General features: G+C 55.1%; 3 protein-coding genes across 3 annotated transcripts; 1 reads left to right on the plus strand and 2 right to left on the minus strand.

Annotated features, from left to right (window-relative positions):
* The first annotated feature begins 1,611 nt into the window (after window positions 1-1,611).
* Window positions 1,612-3,415, plus strand: GLOTRDRAFT_111819 (taurine catabolism dioxygenase). The gene is made up of 9 exons (XM_007870138.1): window positions 1,612-1,985; window positions 2,037-2,130; window positions 2,190-2,217; window positions 2,279-2,295; window positions 2,354-2,452; window positions 2,507-2,586; window positions 2,644-2,700; window positions 2,757-2,918; window positions 2,979-3,415. The coding sequence occupies exons 1-9, from the start codon at window positions 1,642-1,644 to the stop codon at window positions 3,088-3,090; spliced, it is 993 nt and encodes a 330-aa protein (XP_007868329.1). The 5' UTR covers window positions 1,612-1,641; the 3' UTR covers window positions 3,091-3,415.
* GLOTRDRAFT_79022 (neutral amino acid permease) lies at window positions 3,415-5,654 on the minus strand (the record flags this gene model as incomplete). The annotated part of the gene is made up of 11 exons (XM_007870139.1): window positions 5,259-5,654; window positions 5,121-5,176; window positions 4,856-5,070; window positions 4,522-4,806; window positions 4,405-4,463; window positions 4,308-4,347; window positions 4,186-4,257; window positions 4,014-4,123; window positions 3,774-3,957; window positions 3,557-3,708; window positions 3,415-3,495 (listed from the first exon to the last, which is right to left on the minus strand). The coding sequence occupies exons 1-11, from the start codon at window positions 5,421-5,423 to the stop codon at window positions 3,415-3,417; spliced, it is 1,419 nt and encodes a 472-aa protein (XP_007868330.1). The 5' UTR covers window positions 5,424-5,654.
* Window positions 5,655-8,338: 2,684 nt separating this feature from the next.
* Window positions 8,339-10,350, minus strand: GLOTRDRAFT_45804 (MFS general substrate transporter; the record flags this gene model as incomplete). The annotated part of the gene is made up of 10 exons (XM_007870003.1): window positions 8,339-8,629; window positions 8,749-8,797; window positions 8,851-8,905; window positions 8,960-9,150; window positions 9,218-9,443; window positions 9,495-9,660; window positions 9,716-9,893; window positions 9,943-10,012; window positions 10,066-10,098; window positions 10,206-10,350. 10 exons carry the CDS (start codon window positions 10,348-10,350, stop codon window positions 8,339-8,341), a joined length of 1,404 nt encoding a protein of 467 aa, XP_007868194.1.
* Window positions 10,351-11,078: the final 728 nt, after the last annotated feature.

Consider the following 11,078-nt stretch of genomic DNA (forward strand, 5'->3'; position numbering starts at 1 on the left):
CCTGATGGGACCAGTCTGGCCAGTTATTCTTCGTGAGGTCGAGGATAAGGGCGTTGGACGCGGCCAGCAAGGTCGGGGGGATTGGGATGACGGGGATTGTGGGTGCGACGGCTCGAGGAGGGACGACAGAGGATCCAGGAGGATCAGCGGGACTCGGGGCAGACAGGGTACCAGACATGGCCTCAGAGAGCTCAGTGCCAATGGTCATAGCAAGCGAGAAAACGACGAGTGAAGGGGATGAAGCGAGTGAAGCGAGAGACTGCAGAGGGTGCGTCGACGAGAGATAGGGCGCGAAAACGAGGGTGATGCGCGCGTAGGTGGGCGCTTCGGAAGCAAATCGGGCACGAGATTCAAAAGTAAGAAGTTTCCGCTACTCGGTTTGCGAGAACACGAGTCGTTAGGGGCTCATAACCTGTAGAAACTAGTGACAGTGAATCTCAGCCGTATGCGACACGACTTTGTATAGCAATGTATGTACCTAGTGACAGTGAATCTAGTACATGCTGTCAGGTACATCAATATTGTAGTGTGGGCATGAAACTCACCTCAGCCGTATGCGACACGACTGAGGGAAAGGAAAAGGGGAAAAGGGGAAGGGCGCCCGTATATACCCGAGCGCGTTCGTCACAGTGAAGGTGGTGAAAACATTTCTTCACATCGTAAACTCAACATATTGATGCAGTAAGTATCGGTGTCGCACAAGTACCGTCTGTCGAACGACGGCCTGTGGAACGATACGTCGACGCTGAGGGCTGCCACTGAAGCTTGAAGGGAGAGCGCGCAAACAGGACCATACGCGGTGGCTGTTCACTGCCTCGCATTGTGGCGTTTTCGCCTACCCCACTGGCCCTGGCGACGTTAGTTAGGTGAACCTAGTATCACCAGGGAGCCGTTGAGCCCGTCAAGTAGATACTGATACAATTTTGTATAGTCATAGGTATCGCCTATCTAGCTCGTCTATCAGAGCCGACCTCCCAGCCAATATGTGGACACAAACCAGCGCGGTTCACGGTTGAATTCGGAATTAGGACCTGTGCCAGACGTAATCTCCCAGCCATCTTAAGGTTTTCACCTACTCTCACTCTATCGCGCTCGAGGTGATGCGTCCTTATCAACAGAAAGGAGCATGTCCTGTCAGGAGACTAGCGAGAAAAGCAATACCGAGTCTATCGGCAGCTGTGCTCCTCTGTGCTCCTTCGCACACTTTTTGAGTCCTACCATTTAGTCAAGCTAGGCATGACGGCGATGCATCTGGACAAAAAGGATGGAAACGACTCTGAACTGGCATCCCGACTGAATACAAGCAACGTTGGCAGTGAGTTTCCCCCGCACAACAGCCCCTAAATGCCCCCGTCCCTATCATGTGTTCCCTGCACTTACTATCGAGAAGCCCGTTGTCTGAGTTTGCGAATACTATCGCAACTCATGGAACCAGCACGATATCGCACCCACTATCAGAGGAAAAGGGAGCACGGCTCATCCGCGGCTCATCGCGCCGACGGATTGCGTGCTGCCTTGCAATTGCTTGCCTCGATCGATCGCTCATAAATCACGACATGTCCAGTGCCCACGTCCGTCCAACCCCATCTCCCCGCCCCTTCCCCGCAACCACAGTAACCCACCCAGCCGCGAAACTACAACATGGGTGTCGTGCCAAACGTTCTCGCCGGCTCGCTCGCCGCGTACAACCCCGAGGACGAGACGACGCAGATCGGCACGCGCTTTCCCGACAAGTCCGTGCAGCTGTCGCAGTTCCTCACCGCGCCCAACGCGGACCAGCTCCTGCGCGACCTCGCAACGCTCGTCTCGCACCGCGGCGTCGTCTTCTTCACGGACCAAGACATCACCCACGAGCAGCAGAAGGTGCTCGGCCAGCGCCTCGGCGAGCTCGCGGGCAAGCCGAAGACGAGCGGGCTGCATGTGCATCCGATTTCTGAGAACACGCCGGAGCTGGGGAAGGACGTGAGCGTGATTGACTCGATGGGGTGAGTGCTGTCGGGCAGAGTGTGCGTGGATGAGTGTTGATAGCGGTGTAGCGGGATTGCACGTGCGGGCTTCGTAGAGGGAACACGTGCCAGTAGTGGATGGCACTCAGATATCACTTTCGAACCGGTACCTTCAGACTACGCTGTACGTGAATGTTCTTTAATGTCACCATACCTACCCTATTTATCACCCGCACCATGCAGATCCTAAAGATGCACACGCTACCGAAAGGTAAGACGCGCCAAGCCTAGCCTACCAATCAAGTCTAAATCCTATACTATCCTGTGTATAGTCGGAGGCGATACCCTGGTACGCTTACCATCTATTCAAACCCATCCCGCAGACCCCTCTTAACGACCCTTCCCAGTGGGCCAGCGGCTACGAAGCATACGACAGGCTCTCCCCGGCTTACAAGAAATTCCTAGAGGGACTCACAGCCGTCCACGACGGCACGTTCTTCCTCGACGTGCGTATACCGTCTCTGTCCCTGCCGCCGCCTCCGCTTATGCATTGAATCCAGTACGCTCGTGCACGCGGCATACCCATCCAAGACCCGCGCGGCGCTCCAGAAAACACGGGGAGCAACCTTACCGCTATCCAGTCAGTATCATCCGTATAGGCTTCCCAAGCCCTTCCCTGATATCACTGCAAATACAGCCCTGTCATTCGCACGCACCCCGTCACAGGGTTCAAAACGCTCTTCGTCAACAAATCGTACGTAGCCCTTCACCCGTCCTCCCCTCCTTCTCACTCACATGGCTTGTATACAGCTTCACGAAACGCATCGTCGAGCTGACACCCGACGAGTCCGTGCACACGCTCGACTACCTCTTCCGCCACATCTCCGAGAACCACGACCTCCAGGTGCGCTACCGCTGGCGGCAGAACGACGTCGCGATCTGGGACAACCGGTGCACATTCCACACCGCTACGTGCGTATCCGTCTCCCCCCTCTTTTTCCACGTAAATCTGATTGTATTGTGCTCGCGCAGCCACGATTACAAGGAGCACCGCCAGGGCAATCGCATCGTCAGCCTCGGCGAGCGCCCCTACTTCGATCCCAACTCCAAATCCCGCAGGGAGGCGCTCGGTCTCGATATCTAATCTAATCTTTGATCACGATCCTCCTCATGATCAAGGCGCAAATGACATGCACTTGCGCCATCCACACTCTAAATGACGACCTTACTGTAGACTATTGCACCATCTCGTATTCATCTTCAGATCTTTCTGCCACACGGTGCATGTTCCTTGGGCTGCGCAGATGGACGCGCTTCTGTCTGATCATGTTCCGAGCGACGAACTAGTTGTGACCGGTGATGGGTGATAGATGGTGGCCCATCAAACAAAATAAATACCCTCCGCGATGTATGTAAGTTTGTATGTACTCTAGAATCTAGACGTTCTTCCACACTACTGGTATCACAATTACAGAGCATTACTTGCACAAGAGAATGCCGACCCGACGAGGTTGGCGTGGTAGTCGTTGATGATCGACTGTATTGATACCTGCGGAGGCCACATACAGGTTAGATTGAGCACATGCACGAAGAAGGGGGGATGAGCGTACATAGGTTCCTGCGACGAGCATGTAAAGCCCAACGAGGATGAGGAAGTAGTTGAGCAGCGTCTCGGCTGTCCGCCACGGGCCCGCCCATTTCGAGGCGCCGGGGTAGAACGTGAGGTATGCCATGCCCCAGAAGATGAAACCAAACCACCCATCTAGAGCGAAGTCGTGATCAGTAATCCGACGTATACAGAGGAAGGGAAGAAACACGCGAACGTACCAAACAAGGAGCTCATCAAGCTGAGCATGTCGGAGAAGAAGGGAATCACCTCCGCGATGACGAACGCGAGCGCCCACGTCGCGGCGACGATGGCGGCCCATGTGGCCCACGCGGTGACGGTATTCGAGTGGCGGTGGTGCGAGTTGCGGAAAATGCGGAAGAAGATGAAGCGGGCGGTGACAGACTGTGAGGATCAAATTTATTAGATGGAAAGCAAGTTTGGAGGAAGAAGGGACGTACCGAGTAGAGAGCGCCGAGGAAGACGATCGTCGGGATGGCAAAGGAGAAGGCGATCAGCTTGTAGGTGCGGGTGAGCGAGCCGAAAGCTGGGGAGGTCATATATTGGTTGCCTATGTGGTGAAACGTCCACTCAGCAACGACACGCAGCGGCGGTGTGCCCGGGGCGACTTACCGACGAAGTGGTACATCACAGCGCCGCAGATGGTGAAGACGACAATCTCTGCGATGGTCACGGCCCAGAGAGCTGGAGGCGAGTCAGTGACTTGTGGCAAGCGATGACACGGGCATGCTCACCCTTCGGGAAATCCTTGGGATCCTTCATCTCGGCAATGAACTGTCGCAAGTGGGCAGGTAAGCGACGGGAGACAACTGCGATTCTGAGTATACTTACAGAAGGCAACGTGATCTGGCCGATGAACGTATAGCTAATATTCAAGAACGCCGACATTCCTACAGCCGGGCCGGTCAGAGTTCACGAAAAATAATCCTGCAGACTGAGAACACGCACCCAGCACGAACGACGTGCCCTTGACAGGTATAGTAGTCACAATCGGGTCCTGGCCGGGGATATACCCGAACGGGTGGTCCTGGATGCCTGAAAAAATGATCGCGAGGAGCACGGCGATGCCCATCGTGACCGCGCTGAACACGCCGAGCCCGGAGAGCTGGTTGAGCGTGCGCGGGAGGGACACGAAGAAGCACGCGATCGCGGCGATGGCGGAAAACGTGATCGTGCACGTCGCCGAGTTCGTCAGCGTGTTCAACAGCTTCGCGCCGACGAGACAGTGGAGGGCTGATAGGCGCGTCAGGTGAGGCGGACGGGCGGCGGGGAATAAGCTTACCTTGGATAAAGGTGTTGTTCAGCAGGAAGAAGATGGCGGTGACGTTGTACGCGAGATCGGAGCCGCCGAAGAGGATCCGACCGATGTCGCAGACGTCGCGGACCTCGGGGTGCTTCAGGCAGAAGCGCCAGAGCACGAGCGAGGTGTACAGGACGCTTATCGCGACCGCGACGGTCACGATCACGCCTGGGACCATGCCGAGCACCGAGAATGACCTGCGGGGGACAGGTCAGCGGAATTGCAGGGGGGGGGGCGGGGGACCTACCATGGGAAGGAGAGTATGGCGAGGCAGATGTATTCGGAGAATAATAGTGCGGCGGTCTATCGAACGATGTATAGTCAGTACTGTGCTGCCGAGCTCGCAGATTCCCCCCAGACTAGAAAGACGGTCGCCTCTGCTTACCTTTTGCCACGAACACGTCCGGTACTTGATTTCATGCTCCCCCTCCTCTGCCCTCTGTCTGCCGATAATAACACTGGCGTCTTCTGACCCTTCCCAATCAGTCCCGTTCACCGAGCGCTGCTCCAAATCCGGAGAGAACTTCTTCTCAGATGCGGTGGGAGACATGGCGGATTCGAATCTCGAATCTTGGTCGCGCAATGGTGCAAGAAGAAGGTGAACTGGACCCTTACGGCGGGGGCATACTTATATATAAACGCCCTCGTTGTCAGATTGACGGACGCTCCAAACGCTAAGGCACCGAGCGAGTGGGGGAGAGTATGATATGATGGCGTGATAGACGCCGAGCATGGTGTGCGAAGCAGTAGCGCTGTTGAAGCGATCGAAGGCTGACGTCGGTGCCGAATGAACGGTCTTATCGGTTGGAGGAGAATGTGGCTTGGCCATTGTCAAGGGGCGTAAGAAGATTGAATGGGTTAACAGAAAGTTTTAATGGCGAAGAAAGAGGTTGCAGGTATACAATTCGGCTTTCACGAAGCCCGGTGCAGTTTTATTTGCGTAATCGAAGGCTGAAGACACACCAGTTGAGTGCATGGCAGGAAAATTAGGCGGTAGTGGTGGCGGTGAATCGCCTACCATAACAAGCGTATTTCAGCGAGGGCGGAGTGAATGCACATGCCGAGGTTTTCGATCTTTCTCCAACAAGATCACTACGCTTGCGCGCCTTTACGCTGACGGGATTCAATGGTCAGTTTCCCATCCGAACATGACATTCACCATCTTACGTTACGCGCCTCCAATTTGGTCAGGCGAATAGGACGGGTGCAGTTATGGGCGATATTCCTTCGAATTTCATGAGCAGTCGGCAGAGAAAGAGACGAAGAACTTATTCGTAGATAATGGCAGAAGATATTAATCCGAATCGCAAGACCGGGACAGCTGAAAAGCGTGCCTGTAAGTGGAACTATGGGCGAAACGAGGTCAGCACACGCCCAAATCTGTCAGGCATGAAGAAAACCCATCCAATTCGACTCCACTGTTTCACTTACAGCGCAATATCTGGGGTACGTATGTGATATGGCCTAGCCTGTCGGACGTTCACCGGAATACACCCTTGAAACATACTGGCAGGAATTTGTGGTTAGTCCGAGGACGGTATTGGACTCGGAGGTATGGGTATGTAGTCTATCAGGTCCTTCGTAGACTTGCCGGACTTATTCCCGGCCTGAGGCATCCCGGAATCCCATGCCTGAGGAGCGATTGCAACAAAACTCTCATAGCCCCACATTCTATAGCCTCAAGGCCTCGTCGTTCTTCCTCCATTTGTCAGGCCGCATCGACGCTACATTCGTCTCGCAATACTAGTAGCTCTCGTCCTCTGAATCTGTGGTATTCCGCAGCGATACTTCCCATCTAACCTGCTGTCCACCCCGGCAGCCCCAAGGCAACCTTGGGTGCAACATCCTTTTCAAGAGAATTGCCATCCTGGGCTGCTAAGTATTGGATGTATGAAGCAGCTATCGAGTCATGTATGTCTGTAGTCGGCCCAGAATACGTTTTGGGCAAGGGGTGGACAATAATAAAATTTTAGACCGCATCATAGGAAATCCTGCTAAGGTCCCAGAGGCCCCCCCCTCCCCCCCGTGGGAGCATTCCACGGTACCATATCGGGAAGGTTGATTCCAGGCACATTGCTTAGTCATCTTTCAGTGCTCCCACACGTCACTCTATTGTCACACTCTATGTTGTCACGCTTTATGTTTTCTTCCGTGCAATGGCTAAGGCGAGGTTGTCCTGGCTAATATAGCCCTGTAACCCTCACTAGCAAGCAATTTTAGTACCACCTGTACCATATCTCTGCCATCAGGGCTGTCACAGAGCCAAATCTATTTTTAATAAATTCCTGTTAAGGCCCTCGAGACCCCCCCCCTCCCCCCTTCATGCGGTCTCGGCTTCTCCCGGTGTCCACCCCTTGGTTTTGGGACAGTCCGCCACCGTAATCGTGACTGTGCAGGGTCTGCGTTCGACAAATCAACTCATCGCTGGACAGAACCGCGGACCTCGCGCCGGGTGCCTCTGGCTCAAGGACAGGTTCAACATCATCGCATTCGTCCATTTAGCTGGTTCCTGACAAGTTTTGGCACGGTTTCGGTCCAGGTACTATCATTGGACCAGTAGTGAATAACTATTCACTTCCCGTCCCTTTTGTGCACTGGGGACCTTGTGGCTACCCTATACCTTTGGAAATTTTTCTCTGTAATAATAAATGTCTGTATATGCCATGTTCAAGTTTGTATGTGGAACGGAGGAGTGGTCATCGTCCAGGATTTAAAACTGTCTTGCATCTCCGAGGTCTAAGCGTGACAGAGCGTGACCGCTGCCCCGCCACAGCCCTATTGTGACACGTGTGACACCTTATTCACTTCCCGTCCCCTTACGCCGTACAACCTCTACGCCCTCTGGAAAAATCTGAGAAATTTGCAGAGGGTATAGAATAGTATCTGAACCATTCACATCAATTCTGGGGTACGTGCAATCGGAGGAAGATGACTTAACTAGGGAACAGTTCAAATCATTCACTACTGGTCCAATGATAGTAAAGAATGCTGCAAGTATGAAGAACTGGCATGTTGTTCAGCTGCTTCTTGCAAGGGGAAGTGCGGCAAGTACGACGGAACGACCACCACCCACTGGGTCACCATGATTAGATGTTTGCACACCCTCCCTTCGCTGTCTGATCTTATACGACGCAGGCAGAGAAAAGGCAGAACTGACTCTGGCACAGGCGACGCTCTCAAATCTTCTCCAGAACGTCCATCAGACACCGGTACCGGGCAACTTAGAACACAGGTACAAGCTGGATACGATAGACGATTAGAACAGGCCCGACATGTACATGTACAAATGCTCCTACCATTCAGGCACACCATCTCTCATCACCTCTGCTCTGCCAACAACTCTACCTTCTCTGTTCTTTCGCACCACCACCAACGCCCCCCATCCAAGAAAAACATCTATTACTATTATTACTGTTAGCCAATCATGCAAACTAACCGCTCTACCCTCTATACCCACCGGCGCAACTACGCCTTCTCAACATCCCTCCTACCTCCCCCACCTCCATCCTGACCCTCCTCCGCCATATGGTCCACCACCTCCTCCACCGCCTCCTTCACCGTCACCTCCCCAGGCCTCACCTTCCTCATCCCAAACCCGCCAGCCCACCCTACCCACCTATTATTCGGCAAATGTGGGCCGCGGAGGAAGAGGAGCACGAGGTCCAAGCCCGCGAGCCCGAGCGCGAAGTAGCCAACCGCGCGGTACCCGCCCTCGACGAAGAGCCGCGTCGAGACGGACGTGCCCATTACTTGGCCCTGCCGCATGCGTGTGAGTGAGTACGATTAGGGGACGGGGAAGACACTCACGAGGAAGATCTGAAGGAAGGAGAGGAGTCAGTGGGAGAGACGAGGATGGGAAGGAGGGACATACGTACGCAGAGGATAACGACAGCATTCAGCCTTGCCCGTGCATCGGGGTTGATGCTACCATGCGCTCACTCAACCACCAGAACCCGACACCCGGCATCCTCACTCACCTGAACACGTTCGTAGTCAACGCCACCTGCAGCCCCTGCACGCCCACATCCAGCACTGTCCACCCACGTACATCAACACCCTCCCTCGCACCAAATCAAAAACACGCACCAAATATCGCGACAACCACCGCGCCGACATTGATCCCGCCCGCAGCGGTCTGTATCGCCATCGAAATCAGGATGAGCCCGATAAAGAGCAGGCCCGCCGCCCAGGGGATGAGCCCGTCGATGAGGCGCCCGACGAAGGGCGCGGTCATGATCCCGAAGATACCTACGAGACCGAATAAACCGATGTCTAGCCTATCCGTTCATTGCAGCATGAGTATATACTACAGGGTCAGCATCAGCACCAGAGTCGGGAACGCACGTGGAGTAGTTGTACGGTGCGCCGCTGAGCAGGAAGGTCATGGTGACCCAGAAGCCCGCGTAGATCGCGCTGTCGGCAAAGAGGATCAGGCCGGTCTGGATGAGCAGTGGCTCGGTGACTGCGAAGTGCACCATCGTGCCCAGGATGCGGAAGTAGGTCAGGTCGGGGTTCTTCGGCGGCGTATCCGGGCAGATGAGGTACATGACGATGAGGAGGAGGAATTGCCCTGGGTGGTGTCAGCGTAAGAGAGTGGGGAAAGGGGAAAAAACGGACGCACCACCGACGCCCATCCAGTATATATTGTGGTAGTTCGAGAACTGTGCGATGATGCCCGACAAAACACGGGCGAGCATGACACCCATGAGCAGGCCGCTCATGACGACGGCGATTGACGACGCGCGCCTGTGCGGCGGGGCGAGCTCGGCGGTGAGCGGGATGAGGACCTGCCGACAATATCACGAGTTTATCTCCGCAGGAGAGATATCTGATGAGACTCACCTGCGGGGTAATCGATACGACCGCGACGAAGAACGAGAGCACCTCGAACGCGACGAGCGACTTTGTGATCGCGAGGCCAATGGTCAGCCCTGCGGCGGCGGTCATGAGGAGGAAGATGAGCTGGCGGCGGTGGATGAGGTCGCCGAGGGGCGAGAGGAAGACCAGGCCGATTGCGTAGCTAAGAACATTGCTGAGTAGGCTAACATAGGCACGGAAGAGCGGCGTACCCGGCCTGTAATAGTGAGGGTATGCGGGAGACTTCGACATAGGACACATCAAACTCGTTCGAGAGCTGGACTGCATGCGCGAATAAGACGCAGTGGCGGAATTCCATGTGGCGAGTGGCACACCTAGAATAGGCTGGACATAGTATAGGTTCATGCCTGGAATTGATTCAGCCTGATGTACGGATGTTACTGGTGCGAGATGCTAACAAGCTATCGGGCTCATCAGAACTAAAAGCAAGGTCGTGAATGAAGGGAAAGCGTACTGAATGTGCTGGCCAAGGCAAAGACGGCTGTCTGCCACATTCTGAGCTGGAAAACCTCATCTGGCCGGTGCCGACAGTGCGGGGGAATTGGGAGGAAACCAAGGTCTCTTGTCCGCACTGTCTTTGTTACCGTCGGGTCCGCCATGGCTGCCGCCTTTTTGTTTGACCTGAACGGAGGTTGGCTTCAAGCTCTACGCTCAACGCGCCGACCGCGCTCCCAGACACGTACCAGATCCTTGGGACAGCGGTTGCAAACGAGAGGAGACTTGAGCAAGAACTAGCAGGGCGGTTGAGGGAAGTGGAGACGCCTCGGGTTCTGAATCCATTCAAGCCCGTCCGGCTAGCAAGCCTTTCAGCGCGGGGTCTGGTAAGCTGCGGGGAACCCTGGCACGAGTCCGCGGCGACTGGGACTATTCCGGGAACACCGTCTGCTTACTGGTGAAGCTCTGAGCGTCCGGCATCCTTGGGTAGAAGCACGCCTGCTCGATCTGTGCAGAGCGTGGCGTGGCGTCTGCCAGAGATGGAAGGCGCGTTACTCGACTTGGACGTGCGACGGAGAGCCTTGCGAGTCGATCGGCGGTGGCAGTGTCGCGCCATGTCGTGGTCGGGAGGCACAAGGCTGGGATTTGGGCTGAAAGCGAAACGCCTCCCGCTGGCTGTCGCCTCGCAGACCCCGTATTTTGTGTTTGTGCAGTGATAGCCGGGCGTAGGCGCTGGAACCAAATAAAAAAGAGCGACAAGTCTCCTTGACCCGGCCCTCAACTCCCTCCTTTCAAGCCTTAGTAGAGTGACTATAGCCACATTTGTAGTCGTACCATTCATCGCGCTGTATGCTTCGTATAGACACGCCATCGAGTCGACGTGTATTCGCTC

Source organism: Gloeophyllum trabeum (assembly GCF_000344685.1).
Source record: "Gloeophyllum trabeum ATCC 11539 unplaced genomic scaffold GLOTRscaffold_00011, whole genome shotgun sequence".
Lineage (NCBI taxonomy): Eukaryota > Fungi > Basidiomycota > Agaricomycetes > Gloeophyllales > Gloeophyllaceae > Gloeophyllum > Gloeophyllum trabeum.